This window comes from Bos taurus, chromosome 3, assembly GCF_002263795.3.
Source record: "Bos taurus isolate L1 Dominette 01449 registration number 42190680 breed Hereford chromosome 3, ARS-UCD2.0, whole genome shotgun sequence".
Classification (NCBI taxonomy): Eukaryota; Metazoa; Chordata; class Mammalia; order Artiodactyla; family Bovidae; genus Bos; species Bos taurus.
This window is the reverse complement of record NC_037330.1, coordinates 22,900,604-22,927,763: the sequence shown is the minus strand read 5'-3', so window position 1 is coordinate 22,927,763 and position 27,160 is coordinate 22,900,604. Positions and strand designations below refer to the sequence as shown.

At 42.7% G+C, this 27,160-nt stretch overlaps 1 protein-coding gene across 39 annotated transcripts in view; it reads left to right on the top strand.

The window, feature by feature from the left end:
- PDE4DIP (phosphodiesterase 4D interacting protein) overlaps positions 1–27,160 on the top strand; it is a 238,485-nt gene that overhangs the window by 137,787 nt on the left and 73,538 nt on the right. For 22 of the 39 annotated variants that reach the window (XR_233909.5, XM_059885015.1, XM_059885013.1 and 19 more), the window contains exon 1: positions 21,555–23,063. The exons of 16 other annotated variants lie outside the window; for them this stretch is intronic. Coding sequence is in view for 22 of the 23 variants with exons in the window: in XM_059885015.1 (XP_059740998.1) it covers positions 21,942–23,063 (1,122 nt within the window). In the remaining variant the exon portion in view is untranslated. Of the gene's footprint in view, positions 1–1,798; positions 21,444–21,554; positions 23,064–27,160 lie in introns of those variants that run through there. One more of the 39 variants, XM_059885017.1, reaches the window with a different exon arrangement.

Below are 27,160 nucleotides of genomic sequence, written 5' to 3'. Positions count from 1 at the left end.
ACCAGTTTGTGTTATTGCTCCCCAGGAAGACCACAACAGAGTGTGAATCCTTCAGGGTAAATTGGTCACAAAGAGAATCATAATCTCATTTTAGTCTCCTAGACACACAAAAAAATATTGAAGCACTTTCTATAACATCTTGGGATCATGTAGTTATATTCTAATGATTCAGATTATTATAATATTGAGACCTAAAAGTAGTCACAGGATTTCTTAATACCTATTCCAAGTATAATTTAAAATATTTATCAATGAATATTCAACAACTTTTCTATAGTAATAACATCAGCATATATGGTAGCATTTTCTGTGTGCCAGGTGCTACTCCTCTAAATACCTCATATATTAACTCAATTTAAGTCTCATAGCAACCCAGTAAATTAGATACTGAACTACATGAAACATAAAAAGAGATTAATTTATAATAAACCAGTGGTCATATTAATATGTAAATTTTAAGGCACAGATCTATTAAAGGATATAAAGAAATAAGCAGATGCTTGTATGTGGAGTCACAGCTTCAAATACAGTCTAATGCAGGTATATTACATTGGCAATTCAAAAACAGCAAGTGGCAATGTCAAGGTGAAAAGCTCTTGGTAAAATTTCCAATAAAGAACTAACATGCTGCTGCTGCCGCTAAGTCTCTTCAGTCGTGTCCGACTCTGTTCGACCCCATAGATGGCAGCCCACCAGGCTCCCCCGTCCCTGGGATTCTCCAGGCAAGAACACTGGAGTGGGTTGCCGTTTCCTTCTCCAAAAGAACTAACATAATCCTCCTTTAATTTACATATCAGTTTAATTCATAGAAGATTCAGAGTATATTAATGTTGGGTTCCTATATACAACAGAACTAAGTCCTAGATTCAGATGATTATATAAACAATTTGATTATTTCCATTAGTGCCCAGTGGAACATTTGAAAGTCATTCAGATTTGGGGACAAGGCTCTGTCCTGCCTATTGCCAGTTATGTTGTACCTCTAGCCCCACTCATCATTGAAACAAGAAATGCCCCACAAATTTTCAGTGCATTCTAGGATATGGCTTCTTGATAAGAACCACTGGTCTGGGCATCCTGGCCTTCAAAGGGTTTAAAATCCAATAAGTGATTGGCATATAAACAAAGTATTAAAATGCAGCATAACAAATGGAGAGAAATATAAGAAATATACTCATAGTACTAAGAGGACCCAGAGAGGAAAGGGATTATCTCTATCTTTGGAAGTCAGAGAAAGCCTCACTTGGAAGTCAGCCTGAAGCTGGGGCCTTAAAGACTGAGTCCCTAGATAGATAGTAAGAGAAAGGCATTCTAGGCACGGGAACAATATGTACAATGGTATGGAACACACTCAAGGAATTGGGAGTCATTGGTATTACCAAATATACGAAAAGTGTTGAAGAATGATGGAATATATAGCCGGAAAGTCCCATAAATGTCAAGCAAAGGACTTCATGTTCTAGGTGCGGGGTTCCCAATCTCTGGGCTGCAGAATGATACCTCCTACCAGATCAGTGGCAGAATTAGATTAGAAATAAAGTGTGCAATAAATGTAATGAGGTTGAATCATCATGAAACCATCCCCCCACCCCTAGTCCATGGAAAAATTGTCTTCCATGAAGTTATCCCCAGGTGTCAGAAAGGTTGGGGACTGCTGTTCTAGGTAATGAAGAACTAAAAATTAAAAAAAAATAAAGCAAAGGAAATAAAAGCCTTTGAAGTGGCATTATAGAAAGACAATCCTGGTGGTTGTTGAGATGCAGGATTGACTGAGCATATCACTGATGTCATTTCCCAGGTGCCTCAGTGGTAAAGAATCTGCCTGCCAAGGCAGGAGTCAAAAGAGATGCTGGTTCAGTCCCTGGATTGGAAAGATTCCCTGGAGGAGGAAACAGCAATCCACTCCAGTATTTTTGCCTAGAGAATTCCATGGACAGAGGAGCCTGGCAGGCTGCAGTCCATAGAGTCACACAAAGTTGGACATGCATGCACTTGGGATAGCAAATCATAGTTCAGTGCAGCTATTAACTGCTTCAACCTAGCCCATTCTGTGGATTAGATAAAAGTAAATAATATTATAAAACCAGTTATAGAGCACTTTGCCTATATAGTGAAGTGTGACAACTCTTTATTTGTGACACCCCAAGCCCTGATGCTGGAAAGATTGAAGGCAGGAGGAGAAGGGGACAACAGAGGATGAGATGGTTGGATGGCATCACCGACCCAATGGGCATGAGTTTGGGTAAACTCCAGGAGTTGGTGATGGACAGGGAGGCCTGGCGTGCTGCAGTTCATGGGATTACAGTCAGACATGACTGAGCGACTGAACTGAACTGAACTGAAGCCCTGGATGCAGGTGTTATCCTTGTTTGATAACAATAACAGCATCTTAGTTCTACTGTATTATACTCAAACTGTAATCTGCCATGCCTCCTGTCACCACAGGAGCCACACCTCCACTATGTGAAAGGCACAAGTTAAACTTCTAAGCTCTGGGCCTGCTCCACAGAGACTGAAGAATTTTTTCATCTCCAGCAAAGCCATCCCCAAAACCCCTTACAGATGTTAGGGAACAAAGGAGCTTGAGTTCTGAGGAGTGATTCACTTCCTCCACCTCCTCCCTGCTGCTGCTAAGTCGCTTCAGTCGTGTCCGACTCTGTGCGACCCCATAGACGGCAGCCCACCAGGCTCCCCCGTCCCTGGGATTCTCCAGGCAAGAACACTGGAGTGGGTTGCCATTTCCTTCTCCAATGCATGAAAGTGAAAAGTGAAAGTGAAGTCGCTCAGTCGTGTCTGACTCTTCACAACCCCATGGACTGCAGCCTACCAGGCTCCCCCGTCCATGGGAATTTCCAGGCAAGAGTACTGGAGTGGGGTGCCATCACCTTCTCCGCCACCTCCTCCCAGCCCTCCCAATTGGGAACTCCACACCTTGGCTTCAGAAGAAAGACAGCTCACAACTCATACACTTCTAGGTTTGAGTTGTTCAAATGTAAGACACTCATCTTACCCCTCCTCCCATAGATAAATATTTTACTTCTCATGTAATCCCAGTACGAAAGTCTGGACTGAGAAATAATCTCTGAGCTTCAGAGAAAAAATCTCTGAAGTTTACTTCAGAGTCTTCCTCAAATAAGAAAGACAGTTTTGATAAAAATTATTTGATTTAATTTGTTTTACTATCCCTCTAGCTGTTTGCCTTTTTCATTCCACCAGAACATTGTGCGTTGTTGTTGCCTCTAAGTTGTGTCCAACTCTTTGCAACCCTACCAACTGTAGCCCCCCAGGCTCCTCTGTCCATGGGATTTTCCAGGCAAGAATACTGGAGCGGGTCGCCATTTCCTTCTCCTTTCCAACCCAGGGATTGAACCCACATCTCCAGTTTGGTAGGCGGATTCTTTATTAGCATCCATTTTAGCTGGAGTGTACCTGGAGAATTGTTATGAACATCTTTTATATAATTAACTCCATAGAACAACAACAACAACAATGCCACAACCTCAACGTGCCACGGATTGGCAACACTCCACGTTTGCTTTCAATGCTCCATGTCCATTCAGATCAACAGCATGTTGTGACCACCCTGCTCAGGAGCTTCGTGATGGAGCTGTCAGGCCACGGCAACTGCTCTACATCTTTCTTACTAGGGACTCAGAAAACCTAATAAAGTGCAGTTTACAAAGTGTTTTTCTCTTCCTTAGTGAAGGTATCCACAAAGTTGCAGGCAAAAGCCGTCAGTTGTTCTAGTTATTGATATTATTCTCTTCTTCAGAATCCAATGTGCCTGCTCAGTCGCATCCGACTCTTTGTGACTCTTCGGACTATAGCCTGCCAGACTCCTGTGTCCATGGGATTTTTCAGGCAAGGATACTAGAATGGGTTGCCATTTACTCTTCCAGGGGATCTTCCATGACCTAGCATTGAATCCACGTCTCCTGCATTGCAGGTGGATTCTTTACCTGCTGAGCCATCAGGGTAGCCGCTTTCTACGGAATGGTAGAAGCTTTATTTAAAAGAACTTTTTAAATGAAATCAGACCCGAAGGGTATGAAGGCAGGAGACGAGATAATATCCTTGCAAAGGAATATCTGGAGAAATTCTTGCTTTGTCTCTTTTTTTCTCCTCTGCATTCCCCCCCACCAGTATTATATAAACACCATTTTTATTGTGTGATTACACTGTGGTTGGCCTAAAAAATGACACAGGACAACAGACGTAGGGGAGTCATCCATTAAGCCATCAGGACCTTCCTCCTCACACAAAGCAGCAGCCACTCGAGCCATCGCATTTATGCCTTGTTTCGAACCTAATGTAAATATCACTGCGTGCAGTGAGGCAGATTTCCTAAAATAGCTAACATTCCAGTGTTACCATGGAGACATCTGGTGTAGAAGGTTAAGGCAAGAATGCATTATAAATGCTCAAGGCAGAGACTAAAAACCTTTCAAGGATTAGCAGCTCAGGCAGCTCCAGCCAACTTCATGTAAAGAGATTTTTTTTTTTACAGCAGTTTTTCAGTATCCCCTTCTTAAGCTGATGAAATTGAAGCTAGAGACTCATTTATAAATCATCATTCAATGTCGGTGTCTTCCAGACAAGCCTTCATCGGTAACGTGTCTCAGAAACAAGCTTTATCACCCAAGGCAATCATAGTTCTGTTAGAGCAGGAGAGGAGGTGGAAAAATGAGGGGTTTCTTTGCAACTTTATTTCCTGAGCACTTACAATGCACAAGGTACTGTAAGGTGAAGGAAGAGAAGACAAAAACATACAGTTAGTCTCTGACTTCTAGGGATTACAATCTAATTGGAAGATAAGAAAACCTCTGATGGAAACAAAATACAAGGCAGAGGAGAAGGGAAAAAAAAATCAAAGAAAGGGGCTGGGTGGGCAGTGAAGATTCTGGTCTGTGAGAAATAAACAGGATTTTAATAAGAGATTAAAAAAATAATAGACATCAATTTATTTATTCATCCAATGGAGTACCTCAGAAGATAACACGATGAGTAAAGTGTGGTTCCTCTTCTTAAGGAGCTTATCTGCCTAAGGGGAGAAGGCAAAATGACACACATATTACTATGGGTATAAAAAGTACTTTGGAAGTTCAGAGAAGAGAAAGATAGGAAGGGATTAAGAAAGGCAGCTTAAAGGAAATACTTGAGACTGGATAGGGCTTTGACAAGTGGAGGTGGTAACAGTGGGAAAGAGTGTTACAAGTAGCTAAGAGAGAGGTAGGAAATCTCAGGGTAAGGAAGCAGCAGGTGGAATAGTGAGGATGTGAGGGAGACAGTGAGTTTAGGCTGGAAACATAGGATAATGCTGGAGTCAGAAGACCTTAGACGGCAGGTCAAGAGGTTTATAATTGTGGGTTAAGTCCTTAGGTCTCCAGGTTACTATGCAGGAAAACGATATATTGAGATGTCTTAGATTAATCTGGAAGGAGGAATGAGTAGAGGAGAAAGAAGGTGAGAGGACTAACTATTATGGAACTCTATTACTTAAGATATGAGGCTGCTAGAGGGCAACCAAGAATGAAAGATTTGTGCTAAGGCAAAAGAACGAAGGCTCCAATACTTTGGCCACCTGATGCAAAGCACCAACTCATTGGAAAAGACCCTGATGAAGGGGAAGATTGAAGGCCAGAGGAGATGGGGGCAGCAGAGGAAGAGATGGTTGAATGGCATCACTGACTGAATAGACATGAATTTGAGCAAACTCTGGGAGACAGTGGAGGACAGAGCAGCCTGGCAGCAGCAGTTGATGGGGTTGCAAAGAATCAGAAACAATTTAGTGACTGAACAACAGCAACCAAAGAATGAAATAAAATTTTAAGATATAATAGCCTGACAATGCAGGAGAAATAAGAGACACAGGTTTGATCCCTGGGATCACCTGGGGAAGATCACCTGGAGAAGGAAATGGCAACCCCAGTCCACTCCAGTATTCTTGCCTGGAGAATCCCATGGACAGAGGAGTCTGGCAGGCTACAATGGGATCACAGAGTCAGACATGACTGAAGCAACTTGGCATGCACGCAAGTGATTCATTTATTTATTCATTCACTCATGTAATCCAGTCAGTGACTATTTATTGAGTCCCTACCATAGCCAGACACTGGTGCAATTAAGTGCTGGAGAAACCATAAGAATAAGCATGGTAGAGTCCTTCCCCTCAGGGAGCTTATATTCTAATAAGGGAGCTAAATAACCACATAATCAAGCAAATAATTGCAAACTGTGATAAATACATTGAGAAAAGAAAAAAGAGCAAGGATTGGCAAACTATCTGGCAAAGACCAGATAGAAATAATTTAGACTTTACAGGCCATAAGATTTCTGCCATTGTAGCACAAGACCAGCCATACACAATACATGAAGGACTTGGCATAGCAGTGTTCCAATAAAACTTTATTTACAAAAACAGGTGGGGGTTGGGTTTAGCTCCCAATTCATAGTTCCCATGACCCTTAATAGATAATTAGGAGGAAAGAGGGGGAGGCACTATAGGTAGAGGGAAGATGGCAAAAAAGAATTCCGTCTTTCCTGGGATAATTTTGAGATTCCCTCATGGCTCAGACAGTAAAGCGTCTGCCCGCAATGCGGAAGACCTGGGTTCGATCCCTGGGTCGGGAAGATCCCCTGGAGAAGGAAATGGCAACCCACTCCAGTACCATTGCCTGGAAAATCCCATGGACAGAGGAGCCTGGTAGGCTACAGTCCATGGGGTCGCAAAGAGTCAGACACGACTGAGCGATTTCACTTCACTGACACATATAGTTGCAGGTACAAATAGTAGTTGGCCACTTGAGAGTTGAACTCAGAGGAGCATTCTGGGATAAAGATATTCTTTTAGTGGTTCTGGGTACCAACTGCAACATGTGTGTTCCGAGCAGGAGTACTTCCCACACAACACTGAGCCATTATTAGACATAGCAGAGTATCCGAGAATTCAACTCAATTCTGATACTATCTACCTGGAGACAGCATCAGAGCCCACAGTTAAGGATTCAGTCTCACCTTAAGGACTGCCTCCACACCCTTCTCAGTGACCCCTCTGTCCATCTTCTTCCCACCCCTGGGGCTTCAGACAATGGTTACAAATCCCACTTTATCACCTGTGCCTCTGGCCAGCAATAGATTAGAAGTTTCAATGGCCTCCTCCTTGGACTTCAGACACCAGTCACAAGTACAGACTGTTACATGTATGACCAACTTGCTAGAAATTAGAGGTTCACATGATACAATCCCCTCCTTGGGTTAGATTAATTTGCTAGAGCTGCTCACAGAAGAGAAACAGTTTACTTACTAGATCACTGGTTTATTGTATAAGGATATAACCCAGCAACAGCAAGATGAGAGAGATGCACTGGGCAAGGTATACGAGAAGTGGTGAGGAGCTCCCAAGCCTTCCTTTACCAAGCACAGTACTCTCCCTGAATTTCCAGGCATTCAACAACCCAAAAGCTGTCTGAACCCAGTCCTCTTGGGTTTTTATGGAGGCTTCATTACAAAAGCATGGTTGATTGGGTCATTGGCCATTGGTGATTGACAGCCTTCAGGTCTTTTTCCCTTCCCCAGAGATTGGGGATAGGACTGAAAATTCCACCAGATCACCTTACCTGTCTCCTGAGAAACCTATATGCAGGTCAAAAAGCAACAGTTAGAACCTTACATAGAACACTGGACTGGTTAAAATTGAGAAGGGAGTATGTCAAGGCTGTATATTGTCACCCTGCTTATTTAACTTATATGCAGAGTACACCATGCAAAATGCCAGGTTGGATGAATCTCAAGCTGGAATGAAGATTGTCAGGAGAAATACCAACAACCTCAGATATGTAGATGATACCACTCTAATGGCAGAATGTAAAGAGGAACTAAAGAGCCTTTGCTGCTGCTGCTGCTAAGTCGCTTCAGTTGTGTCCGACTCTGTGCGACCCCATGGACTGCAGCCCACCAAGCTCCTCCGTCCATGGGATTTTCCAGGCAAGAGTACTGGAGTGGGTTGCCATTGCCTTCTCCAAAATGACAAACCTAGACAGTGTATTAAAAAGCAGAGACGTCACTTTGCCAACAAAGGTCCATATAATCAAAGTTACAGTTTATTCAGTAGTCATATATAGATGTGAGAGTTGGACCATAAAGAAAACTGAGCACTGAAGAATTGGTGATTTTGAATTGTGGTGCTGGAGAAGATTCTTGAGAGTATGTTGGACAGCAAGGAGATCAAACCTGTTAATCCTAAAGGAAATCAACCCTGAATATTCATTGGTAAGACTGATGCTGAAAGTGAAGCTCCAATACTTTGGCCACTAGATGCTAAGAACCAACTCATTGGAAAAGACCCTGATGCTGGGAAAGACTGAGGGCAGAATGAGAGGGGGACCACAGAGGGTGAAATGGCTGAATGGCATCACCGACACAATGGACATAAGTTTGAGCAAATGGGAAGATAATGAAGGACAGGGAAGTCCGGCATGCTACAGTCCACGGGGTTGCAAAGAGTAGGACAGGATTTAGTGACTGAACAACAATAACAATTATGTTCCTCTGGTGACTACCCCACACTTTGAGTCACCTCATTAACATAATAAAAGACAGCTTTATCACTTTCATCTTTTAGGAAATGCCAAAGATTTTGGATTCTGTGCCAGAAAGAGGGACAAATCAAATATATATTATTATTAATCACAGTATCATAAATATAAGTTGGAAGTTATTAATACAAAGATGGAAAAGGCTGTGTGTGCTTAGTCACTCAGTTGTATATGACTCTCTGAGACCCCATGGACTGTAGCCTGCCAGGCTCCTCTGTCCATGGGGATTCTTGAGGCAAGAATACTGGAGTGGGTTACCATGCCCTCCTCCAGGAGGATCTTCCCAACCCAGGGAAGATCCCAGGGATTGAACCCAGGTCTCCTGTACTGCAGGCAGATTCTTTACCATCTGAGCCACCAGGGAAGCCCATCACAGTATCAAAAATATAAATTGGAAGTTATTAATTAATACAAAAATGGAAAAGGCTGAGATGATATTGAAAGCGAATGAAAAGACAGGTGAAAGTGGCCTAGGACTGACTCACTCTCATTGAACACCTACAAAAGGTTCATAGTGGGTGTGACTCTGAATTTACAAATTCAGTTGTGTAGGAAATACCACATTACTTTCCTTAAATCAATTTAGTGTTACCCTGAGTCCTTATCCTAGTCAGGCTGGTGGGAAATTAAACTCCATTCGTTTGGTACTTCCTCCTCCCCATTCTCTCAGTTATGTGACGGACCATAGGCTTTATCAGATGTCAAAGCATCAAGGAGACTACTCTGATCATTGGTCCACCGATAAAGCACCCCTGCCATAGCAGACACAGTTCTACCAATCCTAAGTGGACTCTTTGATGGAGCCCAGACTAGAGTTTATCCTCTCCAAGTCACCCAGGCCTTCTCCTCTCAGGTCCGGCTGCTTCTGCAGGACACTAATAATGGAGGTGGGTCCCTGTTTCTCTTTGACCTCCCACCTCCACCCCATTCTCTTCCTGATTTGGGTGAAAACTCACCCTTTCCTCTTTTGTTGACCTCAAAGATATTTCTCTCTTTTCTCTTCCACACTGGGACACCTGGCTTAATCTTTTCAGTGGGTTTAAAATTTTATCCAAGTCAGGAAATGCATTTGACTTTAGTCCACCTCTGTTCTTTGCTCTGCAAAAAACTAGTCAAGGGAATGCTAAGGGCTTTAATTATCAGATTTAGGAAAGAGGTGGGTGGGGGTATACAGGTAATACCTCTATATTAAAAAATGTACCTTGTCATCATTTGATCAGGGAAGAAATGTGAGATGAGCTGAAAGGGAAATAGGTTAGGATATTTTCGTATAGATATTGAAATGCCAGGCTAAGGGTTTTGGATGCTGTAGCTAGTGGGGCTTCCCTGGTAGCTCAGCTGGTAAAGAATTTGCCTGCAGTGCAGGAGACCCTGGTTCGATCCCTGGAGAAGGGAAAGGTAGGTAGTGGACATGCTATAGGTTGTGGACAGTATGGATCTTTGCCATAAACGCTCTAGAAATAGTATGCAGGATGATTAGAGACTTAAGCATCTAAGGCTGTGTAACATGATGCAGGTTTCAGGTTTTAAGAACCCTAAAAGGACAGTGTAAAATCACTGCAGATGGTGACTGCAGCCATGAAGTTAAAAGACGCTTACTCCTTGGAAGGAAAGTTATGACCAACCTAGATAGCATATTCAAAAGCAGAGACATTACTTTGCCAACAAAGGTCCGTCTAGTCAAGGCTATGGTTTTTCCAGTGGTCATGTATGGATGTGAGAATTGGACTGTGAAGAAAGCTGAGCGCAGAAGAATTGATGCTTTTGAACTGTGGTGTTCAAAAGGATATCCAACCAGTCCATCCTAAAGGAGATCAGCCCTGGGATTTCTTTGGAAGGACTGATGCTAAAGCTGAACCTCCAGTACTTTGGCCACCTCATGTGAAGAGTTGACTCACTGGAAAAGACTCTGATGCTGGGAGGGGTTGGGGGCAGGAGGAGAAGGACAAAAGAGGATGAGATGGCTGGATGGCATCACCGACTCGATGGACGTGAGTTTGAGTGAACTCTTGGAGTTGGTGATGGACAGGGAGGCCTGGCGTGCTGTGATTCATGGGGTTGCAAAGAGTCGGACACGACTGACAGACTGAACTGAAAAGGACAGTGTAGGGAAGATGTGAAACGACATTTCTGAACACACTAGAGATGCTCAGAAATAGGGTCAAAAAGAATTTAGCATTTGGCTTAATAGGGAAGGATTCTGAGAGGTTAAGGTGACACCTCTTTAGTTTACAAGTCTAACCTGTTGTGGATAATAGTTTATGCTTGACCTCATTCCTCCTGATGTTTGTCCAGATAGTGACAATGTTAACTAACCCTCTCATTCTTGAAACTCCATTCCCCTCTCACCTGTGTTTGTTTTTGTTTTTTTTTTTCTAAGTTTTATTTTTATTTCTTTGGTTCCAGTTTTCATCTTTATCTATTTGTTTCTTGTTTATTTTTGGTAAAATTGTGCAGCATGTGGGATCTTAGTTCCCAGGCCAGGGAGAACCCGGGCCTCCTAGTAGAGTCCAGTAGAGTCCGAATCACCAGACCGTTCAGGAAGTCGTCAATTGTTTTTTGTTTACTTGCTTTTGTTTTTTGGCTGTATCCCATAACCTGTGGAATCCTAGCTCCCTGACCAGGGATTGAACCCAGGCCCCTGCAGTGAAGGTGGTGAATCTTAGTCACCGGACTGCCGGGGAATTCCCTCACCTGTGTTTTGATTGTGGAAGAGCTCTGCTTAGTTTTTCCACTTAGTTTTTCCCTCGGTCCCTAAATACTGCATGTCCCAAATAAAACTTTGTATAATCTTTTTGCATATGGCCTCAACTCCCACATTTCTGTTTAGACAATTTTTCTACCAGTCTTCTAGACCAAAACCGTTATCACCATTTTTAACCTTTCATCCTCTCTGCATCAAGTCCTGCTGTTCACGCCTTCAAAATGACTCATATTTACCACTTTTTTTCCCGTTTTTATACTGTACCACATTATCCCACATATGAATCATGGCAATGGTTTTTTTTAGCAAGTCTTCCCTGTAACCATCCCAAAATCTTCAAGCCATTCTGTTATCTGATTTCCCTAAAATAAACTTTTCATCATGTCATTCTTTACTCAAATTCATAACACCAAGTCCAAATTCTTTTGCCTTTCTCAAACATTAACCAAATTATAGTTGCTAAGGCCCACCATAGCATAGGGTCTGGTTTTCAGGTGGCCTTTGATATATGTTCTTTGAATGAGCAATTTTTGAGAGGTACAAAGTGTATATATAGATATATGGATTAGGATCAGATGTCCCACAAAATCCTCTTTACTGACAGGCTAGCCCAGATTTAACCTAACTCCCAAGACTTTTCATGATGCTACTTTCTTCTTCTTTTTTTTTTTTTTACTTTTGCTTTCTTTCTCTTTTTTTCCTTTCCTTTGTTTCCTCCATCCTAAAACCCATTTCAGGTCCCACTCTTGTCCACTTCACCTGAATTAGCTCACACTTATCTCAGCTTTTTCTGCACTTACATTGAACTTGTCAGTACCATTTAGTTTCCCAATCAGTTATTCTAATTGTAGCATGCACATTCTCACCCCTTCAACTAAACTGAAAACTCCCTGAAGACAGAGAAAAAAAAAAACACTGAGTTTGCATAAATTCTTGCTCATCAGTTGATTAACAAGTATTTTGAAATTCATTTAAACAGCTGTGGATATTTAATAACACGAAAGCCTGCAGTGTTTACTGTATTAAGATAAGTTCTGCTGATAACCATATTACTACAGTTTGTAGTTGAACTGGAAGTCTCCTGGTATTAAATCAACTGTTTTGAAATGCTGTGTGTTTAATTAATGCAAAGTATGATTGCTTCTGTCTTCTTCAGGGTTTCTAACCAGCAGAGGGAAATCATTCACATGCTTGTGGTGCTACCATAAAGTCTAACTGGCTTGACTTTGATATTCTCACATTTCCTCATCTGCTTTTGTTTCTCTGCCAGAATGACTTTTTTGAGGGGGAGGAGGGCATAGTTTTTAGTAATTAGGACAGCTATTTTCAATGTCATAAACTAGGGTGATGAAATCTAATACAACTGGTTTGGACATAGGGATTTTCCACCTCTTGGAAACTCCCTCTCAGCCCAGAATGAGGTCTTAGAAACACTACAACAGAGGGAGTACAAAAGTAGCTACGGTTCTAAGAGCATCTCCCCAGGGCCCCAGATTTGGAGATCAAAATAGAGAGAGTGCAAAAGATCCCGATCATAGTAATACTTAGGAATCTTGTTCCAAAGAAGCATACAGTTCTCTAAATTCAACAATTTTGTATGTAGTTCTTCCTTAATGAGTTTTCCCATTTATCTGTAGAACTGATCTTTTAGCTGAGATGTGTTGGAATACACTTTAAGAGAGTTCTGTTCGGTTCTCAGCAGCATCTGTATGATCTGAGAATCTGTTGGGAATACACATTATTGGGCCCTTCTCAGACCAAATGAATTAGAAATGTGTTAAATCTACCTTTTAACAAGCCCTCCAAGTGATTCTGATACATGCCAAAGGTGGAAAAACCACTGTTTAATTTCAATATGTTTATTTTGTAGATTAGGAAATTAAGGGCCAGATATAAGTGATTTGACTTAGGATAGACAGCAAATAGGAGAAGGCAATGGCACCCCACTCCACTGCTCTTGCCTGGAAAATCCCATGGGCGAAGGAGCCTGGTAGGCTGCAGTCCATGGGGTCGCTGAGGGTCAGACACGACTAAGTGACTTCACTTTCACTTTCCACTTTCATGCATTGGAGAAGGAAATGGCAACCAACTCCATTGTTCTTGCCTGGAGAATCCAGGGATGGGGGAGCCTGGTGGGCTACCGTCTATGGGGTAGCACAGAGTCGGACACAACTGAAGTGATTTAGCAGCAGCAGACAGCAAATATGTTCTTGTGAATGCATTTGTCAATTCATTTTGAGGGCAAACTGCTGATATATAAAATTAATCATTTGCTTAATTCGTACATTCATTAATAGCTTATCATAATATGAAAATTGTTCTCAGTAGAATTTTCCTTTATTATGTACTTTTGATAAGTTTTAGAAGCAATCAGTTCAGTTCAGTCGCTCAGTCGTGTCTGACTCTCTGCCACCCCATGAACCACAGCAAGCCAGGCCTCCCTGTCCATCACCAACTCCCAGAGTCCACCCAAGCCCATGTCCATTGTGTCAGTGATGCCATCCAACCATCTCATCCTCTTTTGTCCCCTTCTCCTCCTGCCCTCAGTCTTTCCCAGCATCAGGGTCTTTTCCAATCAGTCAGCTCTTCACATCAGGTGGCCAAAGTACTGGAGTTTCAGCTTCAACATCAGTCCCTCCAATGAACACCAGGACTAATCTCCTTTAGGATGGACTGGTTGGATCTCCTTGCAGTCCAAGGGACTCTCAAGAGTCTTCTCCAACACTACAGTTCAAAAGCATCAATTCTTCAGCACTCAGCTTTCTTTATAGTCCAACTCTCACATCCATACATGACCACTGGAAAAACCATAGCCTTGACTAGATGGACCTTTGTTGGCAAAGTAATGTCTGTGCTTTTTATTATACTGTCTAGGTTGGTCATAACTTTCCTTCCAAGGAGCAAGTGTCTTTTAATTTCATGGCTGCAATCACCATCTGCAGTGATTTTGGAGCCCCAAAAAATAAAGTCAGCCACTGTTTCCACTATTTCCCCATCTATTTGCCATGAAGTAATGGGACTGGATGCCATGATCTTAGTTTTCTTCTGAATGTTGAGCTTTAAGCCAACTTTTTCACTCTCTTCTTTCACTTTCGTCAAGAGGCTCTTTAGTTCTTCTTCACTTTCTGCCATAAGGGTGTTGTCATCTGCATATCTGAGGTTATTGCTAGGTCTTACCTTAACAAATGCTTCACTTCAATTATAAATGTATGTGTGTATGTGCGCATGCTCAGTTGTTCAGTTGTTCCCAACTCTTTGAGACCCCGTGGAGTGTAACCTACCATGTTCCTCTGTCTATGAGATTTCCCAGGCAATAATACTGGATTGGGTTGCCATTTCCTTCTCCAGGGGATCTTCCTGACCCAGGGATCGAATCTGTCTTTTGCATCTCCTGCATTGACAGGCAGATTCTTTTACCACTGTGCCATCTATATGGTGTGTACATGTATATAAAATAATATTTTCCAAAGCTCATATGGCTAGGAACTATGAAGTTTCAACTGAGCCTTTTATAGAATTTCTTCTGGGCTACATTTTATTTTCCCAGTCTTCAAAGCTATTCTTATGATAAAGTAGAGGTTGTTTGTTAAGTCGCGAAGTCATGTCCGACTCTTTTGTGACCCTGTGGATTCTAGCCAGTCAGGCTCCTCTGGCCATGAGATTTCCAAGGCAAGAATACTGGAGTGGGTTGCCATTTCCTTCTCCAGGGGATCTTCCCAACCCAGGGACCTGTGTCTCTTGCTTGGCAGGCAGATTCTTTACCACTGAGCCACCAGGGAAGCCCAAAGTAGAAGTTACTTTTCACCAAAGAAATCCCTCAGATTAAAATTTTATGGGTACTTACACATTTATTTACTCCTTTAATCTTTTAAAAATTGAACTAATAATAACATTTAAAATCTACAGATAAAACCATTTAGTTCTGTGAGCTTCAAAATTGTACACATCCATGTAACCATCACCCAAAACAAGATATAGAATATTTTCATCATTCCAGAAAATTCTGTTGTTCCCCCTTTCAATCAGTTGTTACCCTATCTCCCCCCACCCCAGCCAATAACCACTTTCTGAATTTCTATTATTATATAAACAGACTTTAAGTTGTTAGACTTAAATGAAATCACACAGGGTATACTGATATGCTTGTTTCACTTAAGATGCTTTTGTGATTCACTCATGTTGTGGGTATCAGACTTCATTCTTTTTTATTGATGGTTAATATTGGGTTCACTAGTGGAAAAGAATCTGCCTGGCAATGCAGCAAATGCAGGATACATGGGTTCTATCCCTGGGTTGGGAAAATTCCCTGCAGAAGGAAATGGCCACCCACTCCAGTATTCTTGCCTGGAAAATTTCATGGACAGAGAAGCCTGGCAGGCTACAGTCCATAGTGTCACAAAGAGTTGGACATGACTGAGCACACACACACTTCTAATATTACATTATATGAACATATCAAAATGTGTTTATCCTGCCTCTTAGTAACACTTTTTTTTCTTATCACAAAATCAATATATGCTTATTACACAAAATTACAGAATACAAATGAGGAAAGGAGAAAGGAAGTCTCCATAATTATACTCTCCAGACGTAATCACTAAATAATAACTTGCATATCCCCTTGAACTTTTGTTTATATAAACTGTCCACAGATATTTATTTTATATATTATAAAAGTTCTCATTGTAGGTTCAAGTTTTACCACTTAAACTCTATGTGTCTTGCTGCTGCTGCTGCTAAGTCACTTCAGTCGTGTCCAACTCTGTGCGACCCCATAGATGGCAGCCCACCAGGCTCCCCCATCCCTGGGATTCTCCAGGCAAGAACACTGGAGTGGGTTGCCATTTCCTTCTCCAATGCATGAAAGTGAAAGTGAAGTCACTCAGTCGCGTCCGACTCTTGGCGACCCCAGGGACTGCAGCCCACCAGGCTCCTCCATCCATGGGATTTTCTTAAATTGGCACAATTCTTAGTTGTTTTGTCGTGGGTTTTTTTTTTTTTTTTTTTGCCTCAAGGCTTGTGGGAATGTCAGTTCCCTGACCAGAGATTGAACCCAGGCCACAGCAGTAAAAGCCAGTGGAAATCAGTAGGCTGCCAGGGAACTCCTCTTAGTTTTAACTATAGGATATTTCCAAATTTTAAAACTTTTAAAAACTAATATATGAATATATACTTAACACCCCAGATTCAAATCATCCATGGTTTACAGAATAAAAGTAAATGTTCTGTTCAGCTCCCCACTTTGCTTGCCTCCCCAGAGGTAGACAGTATTCAGTTCAGTTCAGTTCAGTCACTCAGTCGTGTCTGACTCTTTGCGACCCCATGAATCACAGCATGCCAGGCCTCCCTGTCCATCACCAACTCCCTGAGTTCACTCAGACTTATGTCCATCAAGTCAGTGATGCCCTCCAGCCATCTCATCCTCTGTCATCCCCTTCTCCTCCTGCCCCCAATCCCTCCCAGCATCAGAGTCTTTTCCAATGAGTCAACTCTTCGCATGATGTGGCCAAAGTACTGGAGTTTCAGCTTTAGCATCATTCCTTCCAAAGAAATCCCAGGACTGATCTCCTTCAGAATGGACTGATGGGATCTCCTTGCAGTCCAAGGGACTCTCAGGAGTCTTCTCCAACACTCAGTTAGATACAAAAAATCTTGACTAAGATGATATTGGTAAGAACCACGAAGTGCTGAATTTACTATCCATAACTTTTGTTTCTTTTCTTCTCTCTCTTTTAAAAAAATTTTACTTATTTATTTATGGCTGGGCTGGATCTTCATTGCTGTGGGCAGGCTTTTCTCTGATTTCTCTAGTGGGGGCTACTCTTTCTTGTGGAGCGCCGGCTTCTCATTGTGGTGCCTTCTCTTGTGGAGCGTGGGCTCTAGAGTACAGGTCCGGTAGTTGTGGTTCATAGCCTTAGTTGCTCCAAGGCACGGAAGATCTTCCTGGACTTAGGGATCAAACCCATGTCCTCTGAATTGGCAGGACCATCAAGGATGTCCCACATAACTTTTCTCCCGAGTTTGACTTTAAAATTTTTATTTTCAGTTGATCTATACAAAAGTGATCTTTTTAGCTGTACAAAAAAGATCTTCATGACCCAGTTAATTACGATGGTGTGATTACTCACCTAGAGCCAGACATCCTGGAATGTGAAGTCAAGTGGGCCTTAGGAAGCATCACTACAAACTAAGCTAGTGGAGGTGATGGAATTCCAGTGGAGCTATTTCAAATCCTGAAAGATGATGCTGTGAAAGTGCTGCACTCAATATGCCAGCAAATTTGGAAAACTCAGCAGTGGCCACAGGACTGGAAAAGGTCAGTTTTCATTCCAATCCCAAAGAAAGGCAATGCCAAAGAATGCTCAAACTACCGCACAATTGCACTCATCTCACACGCTAGTAAAGTAATGCTCAAAATTCTCCAAGCTAGGCTTCAGTAATATATGAACCATGAACTTCCCAATGTTCAAGCTGGTTTTAGAAAAGGCAGAGGAACCAGAGATCAAATTGCCAACATCCGCTGGATCATGGAAACAGCAAGAGAGTTCCAGAAAAACATCTATTTCTGCTTTATTGACTATGCCAAAGCCTTTGACTGTGTGGATCACAATAAACTGTGGAAAATTCTGAAAGAGATGGGAATACCAGACCACCTTACCTGCCTCTTGAGAAGCCTGTATGCAGGTCAGGAAGCAACAGTTAGAACTGGACATGGAACAACAGACTGGTTCCAAATAGGAAAAGGAGTACGTCAAGGCTGTATATTGTCACCCTGCTTATTTAACTTATATGCAGAGTATATCATGAGAAACACTGTGCTGGATGAAGCACAAGGTGGAATCAAGATTGCTGGGAGAAATATCAGTAACCTCAGATATGCAGATGACACCACCCTTATGGCAGAAAGTGAAGAAGAACTAAAGAGCCTGTTGATGAAAGTGAAAGAGGAGAGTTAAAAAGTTGGCTTAAAGCTCAACATTCAGAAAACTAAGATCATGGCATCTGGTATACTGATCTTTGTTATAGCAAACATATTATTCAATGCTAAGTTGCTTTTTCTCTGTTTGTACTGACTTGCGTGTCTATGTCAACTATCTGTGTGATGTCATTAAAGTTTAGAGACTGCAGGTCAGGTGCAAATAGACGGGGAAACAATGGAAACAGTGTCAGACTTTGTTTGGACTCCAAAATCACTGCAGATGGTGATTGCAGCCATGAAATTAAAAGACGCTTACTCCTTGGAAGGAAAGTTATGACCAACCTAGACAGTATATTAAAAGCAGAGACATTACTTTGCCAACAAAGGTCCGTCTAGTCAAGGCTATGATTTTTCCAGTGGTCATGTATGGATGTGAGAGTTGGACTATAAAGAAAGCTGAGTGCCGAAGAATTGGTGTTGGAGAAGACTCTTGAGAGTCACTTGGACTGCAAGGAGATCCAACCAGTACATCCTAAAGGAGATTAGTCCTGGGTGTTCATTGGAAGGTCTGATGTTGAATCTGAAACTCCAGTACTTTGGCCACCTGATGTGAAGAACTGACTCATTTGAAAAGACCCTGATGCTGGGAAAGATTGAAGGCAGGAAGAGAAGGGCACGACAGAGGATGAGATGGTTGGATGGCATCACCAACTCAATGGACATAAGTTTGGGCAGGCTCCAGGAGTTGGTGTTGGACAGGGAGGCCTGGCATGCTGTGGTTCATGGGGTCGCAAAGAGTTGGACGCAACTGAGTGACTGCACTGAACAGAAAAATATCAAATGATCATGTTAGGAGAAGTTCTAGTACTCTAGCTTATTATCCATTTTGAGATACGGTCTTTAAGTATTTCCTCCGGGAGTAAAGAGTTGAGTGCTTTATTTATCTTGTTGGAAGCCAAGAAATGTATAGCTCTCTTTTCTAGTATGTTGATCTTTGTTATAGCAAACATATTCTTCAATGCTAAGTTGCTTTTTCTCTGTTTGTACTGACTTGAATGTCTATGTCAACTATCTGTATGATGTCATTAAAGTTTAGAGACAGCAGGTCAGGTGCAAAATCTTATTAAAGAATACACAATAATACAAAGTATTATTTAGTTTGCTCCCAAAGAGCACTTTTGTTTCATTAATTACTTTGTTTCATTTTGCATTTTCTTTAGTAAGAGAATGGGGCTTGCATCCACAGCCAAAGATGAGGCCTTAATTAATACCTTAGTTTGTACTTTTTGGACTTTTGAGTCCTTGCTTTTCTTGAAGACAATACTTAAGACAGGGTATAGCAGGGTAGTGTTCTGGCAGGCCAGAAACTCCTTGCCTCTGTATATATTCCAAAGATTGTTACTTAATTTCTTCTGACTCTGAAGTTCATATAGCTACTGCTACTGCTAAGTCACTTCAGTCGTGTCCGACTCTGTGCGACCCCATAGACGGCAGCCCACCAGGCTCCCCCGTCCCTGGGATTCTCCAGGCAAGAACACTGGAGTGGGCTGCCATTTCCTTCTCCAATGCGTGAGAGTGAAAAGTGAAAGGGAAGTCGCTCAGTCGTGTCCGACTCTTAGCGACCCAATGGACTGCAGCCTACCAGGCTCCTCTGTCCATAGGATTTTCCAGGCAAGAGTACTGGAGTGGGGTGCCATTGCCTTCTCCATGCAAAAACGCACCTATGGTGAGTTTTACTTGGACATCTCTTTTACATACTTGGTTTGGGGGTCAGAATGTGCATATTTAGGTGAAATCACAGATGCAAAGTTCTGTAGCCTACTAAAGCCAAAGCTCTAAGGACTGTCCTTATCGTTCATGATGGAGCTACTAAGATTTTGTTTCGATGATTAAATAAAAGAGTGATACAATCTTGTGTGTGCAGAGTCCCATTTGTTTAATGAGCCAAATTCTGTTCAAGTACTTACCCCAAATCATCTCATTTAATCCTCCATAAGAACTTTGGGTGTTTATTGAGTTTTCATTGAAGGCATCTGCATGTCTCCAGGTTTAGGAGTATAGGCTCTGACCTGGAGATGAGGTTCAGAAATACTTTGACTGTTGTTGGCCTTATTAATTTCATATCTCACAAGGTCAAGTTAGTGAAATCTAGCATTACTGTAACTGGGAAATGTCCTGCTCTGGGAAAACTCAAGATGATTGCCTGGGACTGTTTTTCCTCCTATTTGGAGTTTGCCAGGGAGAAAATTATAAAAGAAGGATGACACCTCAATTCCACCTAGAGAGAGCCCCAGCTTCCCTCCACTCTTTGTGTGCAATTCAAGTTCTATACCCAAGGGTGGGGTGACTTACTACTGGATAATGTTGAATAAGACAGGATACTAACTGAAGTCAGTTAAATTCCCAGCCCCACTTCTGCAGAGAGCAGCACTCCCTGATACTTTGGACTCTTGCTTAAATAAACAAGGTCTTTTGTTCTAGTGTTTGTCTCCCCTTCCCACCCAGAAAATAAGGCCTGCAGTCCACGTGAAACTTGAAAGAGGATTTGCTGACGGCAGTCTCCTCTCAGGTGTCTACATTCTTGAAAAAGCTCATTTTGTCCATTTTCTTCAAAATCTTGGTAAACCAGCTGCACTCGTGTGGTTTTTGTTGGACTCTTTCTCAGGTGACTACTTTGTGCCGCCTCTCAATTTACGCTCTTAAAAAAAAGGCAAATCATCCTGGCAAACTCAACCCCAGCATGGCGAGGGAAGAAACACTTGTCCTCTTTTCTGAGTGCTCCCAACAGTCCAGAGGGAGGTTGCACTGAGCCTCCTAAAATTCCTGCCTCCCCGGGCGCGGGTGAAGCCGCAGGGCCTTTTAATCTAGGAACAGGAGTGAGAAGGGAGAGGAGGTGGGGCCGGAGCGAGGCAGCGCGCAGCGGTACCCAGTGGTGCTGCAAGACTGCTCCCTCCTGAGTACGTGGCAGTCCCCGTGGACAGAAGGGGAGGGGATTCGGCTTTCTCCTCCCCGAGCAGAGCCTCGGGACAGTCCTCCCGGGCGGGAGGGAGGAACCGCAAGGGTTCTGGTGCGCTTTTGGAGTGAAATTTTAGCAGATAAAAGTGGCCTGGCAGCGGTGGGCATCCGTCCCGCTCTTCCACCCGGGTAACCCCAGCAGGTCGAGTCTGCGCTGTACTGCGAGGAGCACTGACTTGTTTGGGAGCGAGGGGACGCGCTGGCCACCCCGCATGCGCAGAGCGAGGAGCCGGCCTCCTGGACTACAGCTCCCAGAGCAGTTTGACGGCGGCCGCAGGCGGCGAGCCGCTGGCGCCATCTTGAAATCTGATCCTCAATCTCTGAGTCTTTGCGTCAGCCGCGGGCGGCCGCCGGAGGACCGCGAACTCAGCCCGCTGAAAAGGGAGGACATTGAGGACACAGCGGCTGGAGAGAGAGACAGCTGGAGGAGACATGGCAGGTTCTGAGCGCGGCCTGCGCTGCTGTCACTCAGCATCCTCCTGAGGCATTTCCTCGCCCGCCGCCTCCCCGAGGGGCGGGGCTGACCACTCTGGTACCCAGAACCCGCGCGCGGGTGTCAGCGGAGCGCCCCTGCAGAGTGGGCACCCCACCGAGCTGTGCCATGCTAGCCGGAGGCCACCGAGGCGGGAGACGGAACGCAACCAAGAGCCAGTGAGCGATCACCGAGTAGCAGCCGCCTCAGGGAAGCTCGGCAACCGCAGGAGGGAAGATGAAGGAGATTTGCAGGATCTGTGCCCGGGAGCTGTGCGGAAACCAGCGGCGCTGGATCTTCCACACGGCGTCCAAGCTCAACCTCCAGGTTCTGTTGTCGCATGTCCTGGGCAAGGATGTCTCCCGCGATGGCAAAGCTGAGTTTGCTTGCAGCAAGTGCGCGTTCATGCTCGATCGGATCTATAGATTCGACACCGTCATTGCCCGGATCGAAGCCCTTTCTATTGAGCGCTTGCAGAAGCTGCTGCTGGAGAAGGACCGCCTCAAGTTCTGCATTGCTAGCATGTATCGGAAGAATAACGATGACCCTGGCGCGGAGACCAAGGCGGGGAATGGAACGGTTGACATTTCCGGCTTACCCGATGTCAGATACTCTGCACTGCTCCAAGAAGACTTTGCCTATTCAGGGTTCGAGTGTTGGGTAGAAAATGAGGATCAGATTCAGGAGCACAGCTGTCATGCTTCGGAAGGCCCCGGAAATCGACCCAGGAGATGCCGAGGCTGTGCAGCTTTGCGGGTGGCTGATTCTGACTATGAAGCCATTTGTAAGGTACCTCGAAAGGTGGCGAAAAGTATCTCGTGTGGCCCCTCTACCAGATGGTCCACCAGCATTTGCACTGAAGAACCAGCGTTGTCCGAGGTTGGGCCACCGGATTTACCAAATGCGAAGGTACCGCCAGATGGAGAAAGCATGGAGGAAGGGACCCCGGGATCCTCTGTGGAATCTTTGGATGCAAGCATCCAGGCTAGTCCTCCACAACCAAAGGATGAGGAACCTGAGAGAAGTGCAAAGGAACTTGCAAAGTGTGACTGCTGTTCAGATGAGCAGGCTCCCCAGCATACGTGTAACCATAAGCTGGAGCTAGCTCTTAGCATGATTAAAGGTCTTGATTATAAGCCCATCCAGAGCCCCCGAGGGAGCAAGCTTCCTATTCCAGTGAAATCCAATCCATCTGGAACCAGGCCTGGCCATATCATGACAGATGGAGTTAGTTCTGGTTTCCTTAACAGGTCTTTGAAACCCCTTTACAAGACACCTGTGAGTTATCCCTTGGAGATTTCAGACCTGCAGGAGCTGTGGGATGATCTCTGTGAAGATTATTTGCCACTTCGGGTCCAGGTATACAAAATGGCTGCATAGTGCCTTTCTGATTAAAGTTAGCTGGCTTCACATGATTTCTTTCTAGGGGAAGGTTAATAGTCTAGACTTGAGAAAAGTAATCATTGAACCCATTTTTGCTTTACCTTTTGCTTCTGTCCATTTTAATAAATGTGATTCACGCAAGTAATTTACTTTCCACAATACCCTCTTTATAAGATTATCTGTTGGCTTTCCCACTAATTATCAAAATTGTACATGTTTAAGACGAAGATTCATAATTCATTTTTACCCTAGAAAAATTTAATCTTCTTTCTGGCACTAGAACTCTTTCCTCTCACTTGTCCTACTGCCTTTCTACTTTTGTCTGTTTGTTTTGTTTTCACTTTTAGATTTATGAATATTTTCTCCTGTGAGGGAGTTAGTTCTCAAGTTAGTCCTCCCTAGAGCATTAAGCCTTTCATCCCCACTTGTGCCTTGAACTGATTAGAGCACAGGGTAAAGGTTTGGGGAGAACCTATTAATCCACCAAAATATTGTAATATGTGGACAACATTTATAATAAATTAAGAGGTCATTTGAGGACTACTGATGACTTTTTCATAAAAGAGACTTGGGAATTCAAAATTTAAAATGTTAAGGCAAAAAGTGTCTACAGCCAGTTTGTGTAATGAGCTCTATGTAAAGATATTTGGTGTTGAGCAGGACTTCATCCATTATTGGGTGATAAAGTTTTGTCTGTTTTACTCATGAATTTCGTAATGACTGGAAGATGGCAGTTGATCTTACTCTGAGCTGTTCATGCAGCCTTTTAAATTCAGTTGTGTACAGGGACCTACCTGACAGATGCTGTCTTGTTTATACAGCAGCGTTAGTTTCAGTTAACGTTGTGAAACATCTGGCATGTTCTACTTGATACAGATTCTTTAGTGATACCCTTACAGAGGTGGACAGTCTAGAAGGTGTTTTTGGAAAGCTTGCTAACCAGTCAACATCATCCCAGAATCTTAGAGCTTCTAAATGAAATTGTTGATTGTCACTTGATAGCTTTGAAAAACAGTTCTATTATGTATAAAATTTGCATCACAATAAGAATATGGGGGAAATATTTTTGAATTTGCACTAACTTGTCAGAAACAGCATTGTTAGGGAAAAGTATGAATATCCAAAAGTTTAAACTGTGTTTTCATTTATGTAAAATGTTTAGGATGCCCAACACTTGTGTACTTTCCTTTCACTTCCTTTTCTTTCATTGAGTTTCACAGCTAAATTTGAGCTTTCCAGTACAGTATTTCTGTGAGCCAACATAGATGTCACAGATTCATCGTAGTGTTTCCGTATTAGGATCTAAAAATAGTTGGACAGAGTGGATGGGAAATATGACCAATATTGTAGAAATATAGCCCCCTTCGAATATGGCCAATATTGAAGAAAGGTGAAGACTTAGAAAACTGCAGTAAAGCAAGAGTTTTTTCCTCCATATTAAATTTAAAATACTCTCTTGGTGCCTAGGCTCAACAAATTTTGGAATTGAGAAGGATTCTAAAGATCATCTCATGCAGTCTCTCAGTTTAGAGATATGGAAAGCTCATGGTTAAATGACTTAGCTCCGGTGGTGTCAAAGGTTCCTAGCCATTCTCATCCAAGACCTTTTTATTCTGTGTATTAAATCACACTGCCTGATGGCATTGAATTAAATAACTACTTATTTTAAGTGCAGGGCTTTCATTCTATAACCTGAGGATGTCAGGCAGATTCTTTAGGGATAGATACTGTGAAGAAATTTGGCATCCTAATGAGCACAGTTAAAATATGGTAATTGTACCTTTAGGTCAAATCCCTTTACTTCACTAAATGTAGACATTAGAAAAAAAAAATAGCCCTTTAATACAGCAGTATAAGACTTCTGCTGTCATCAGGCTTTACCATCTTTACTGTTTGTTGAATATTAAAACATAGAAGAGAGAAAACATTCAGCTTGAAGAATTATGGCATTTGATTGCTAAGCTATTTTCTCCAGTAATTAAGAATGTGGAGGGAAATAGATTAATTAGACTTAAAGTGTTTGTAGATAAAATGTGTATTTTGGATTCCAGATCTACTGTCTAAGTCTGGTTGACTTTTATAAGCGTTTTAAGGCCTAGTGTGCTTTATGGCGAAAGCAGAGCTAAGTGGGACAAAGGCAGACAGATTTTTGTCTTTCTCTGAACAAGTGTGTATAGAATAGAAGTAAGTGCAAATTATTTTCCTTTAGTTAAATTGTACTCGAAATATGAAGAAAAGCTCTTCTCTCCTAAAGAGGGAGATTGTTCTGTAAGGGCGTTTTGATTCCTTTGTTTAATCTGGTTACTGTTAAATGTCACCATCAGAATTCCTCCTGGTTGCCTTTCTCCTTTTTCTTTCTTTCTTATTTTAAAGCTAACGAGCAACAATGTAGTTCTGCTTACTAATTTTCTCATATTGTGCAAACTGATTTATTGCCTCCTACAGAATTTATGTCTGAAGACCCAAGGTTTTTCTTTTTGAAGCCTTCTTCTATCTTGTTATTTCCTTCTTTATAGTCTGGCCCAGAACTAGAAAAGCTATGATAGGAGGGCCGTGTCCCTTAGTGAACATTATTTCAGTTTTGGCTCATGTGCAGATTCCTTTTCTATCTAAATTCAAAGAGTGAGAGATCTTTGCTTCAAACCTTGCAATGCCAAAACCTGCTCTTGTATGACTATGATGAATTTATCCCTCTCATAGCTTAGCTACATAACCCAGATCAGGCCCTTTGCAAGATGTAAGCATTAGATGCTGCTGTATCTTCTATTACTAACAATAGGATAGAAAATTATAGCAGTTTGAGCTCTATGACTTGCTGTTATGACTAGGAAAGTGTCAAGAAAAATGTTAATCCAGATCAAAATAACCGCCTTTTAGCCTAAAGGTCTTATATTATGCACCATTAGACTTGGAAGGAATTCTCTTTTCTGTTGCTGAAAGCATTTGTCCTGCTGCTGCTGCTGCTAAGTCACTTCAGTCGTGTCCGACTCTGTGTGACCCCATAGACGGCAGCCCACCAGGTTCCCCCGTCCCTCGGATTCTCCAGGCAAGAACACTGGAGTGGGTTGCCATTTCCTTCTCCAAAGCATGAAAGTGAAAAGTGAAAGTGAAGTCGCTCAGTCATGTCCGACTCCTAGCGACCCCATGGACTGCAGCCTACCAGGCCCCTCCATCCATGGGGTTTTCCAGGCAAAAGTATTGGAGTGGGGTGCCATTGCCTTCTCCGATTTGTCCTGAGTCAAAAGCAACTTAAAATTATGATTACAACATGGTTTTAGTAACTGATACCCTGGAGATTAACACGCATTCAACCAGATCAAGTATTACTACTGATGTCATGCTCTACAAAATCTTCATAGGAGTGATTGGTTTATGTACTTGATACAAGAATTAATTGTCAGCTGTTTATTCAGTGGGCCTTTGCTAAGCACTCTTTTGGCAGACTTACCTGCAAGGACTTTTTTTTTTTCTTGAGATTTAAAGTAATAAAGTACTAAGAATAAAGAAGACACAAGCGTCTTCCAGCCTTTTGGTCCATACATGACATTCCTAGAAGGAGAGGTTTCCTATGAATACGCATGCCAAGATGGGTTCAGATGAGGTCCAGACTCATTATGTGCTTTTCTGTGGCATTCTTCAGATTTAAAGTTGATGTTGAAATATTTAAATTAAACATCTCCCTTTCTATCTAGCCAGTCTTTTTTCTAAGAGAGCCACTGAGGGATTATAACATTGGGCTGGAAATTAGAAGACAGACCTGTTGCTTATTTGCTTTTGTTTCTGTTGTTCACTGTAAGCAAAAATTTTTGGTTTGAGTAATATTCCAGGCGGCTTCCCTTGTGGCTCAGCTGGTAAAGAATCTACCTGCAATGCGGGAGACCTGGGTTTGATCCCTGGGTTGGGAAGATCCCCTGGCGAAGGAAATGGCAACCCACTCCAGTATCCTTGCCTGGAAAGTATCATGGACAGAGGAGCCTGGTGGGCTGCAGTCCATGGGGTCGCAAAGAGTTGGGCACGACTGAGCGAAAAACACTTACTTACTTAATATTCCAGGCATTATGGTAGGCAGTCGA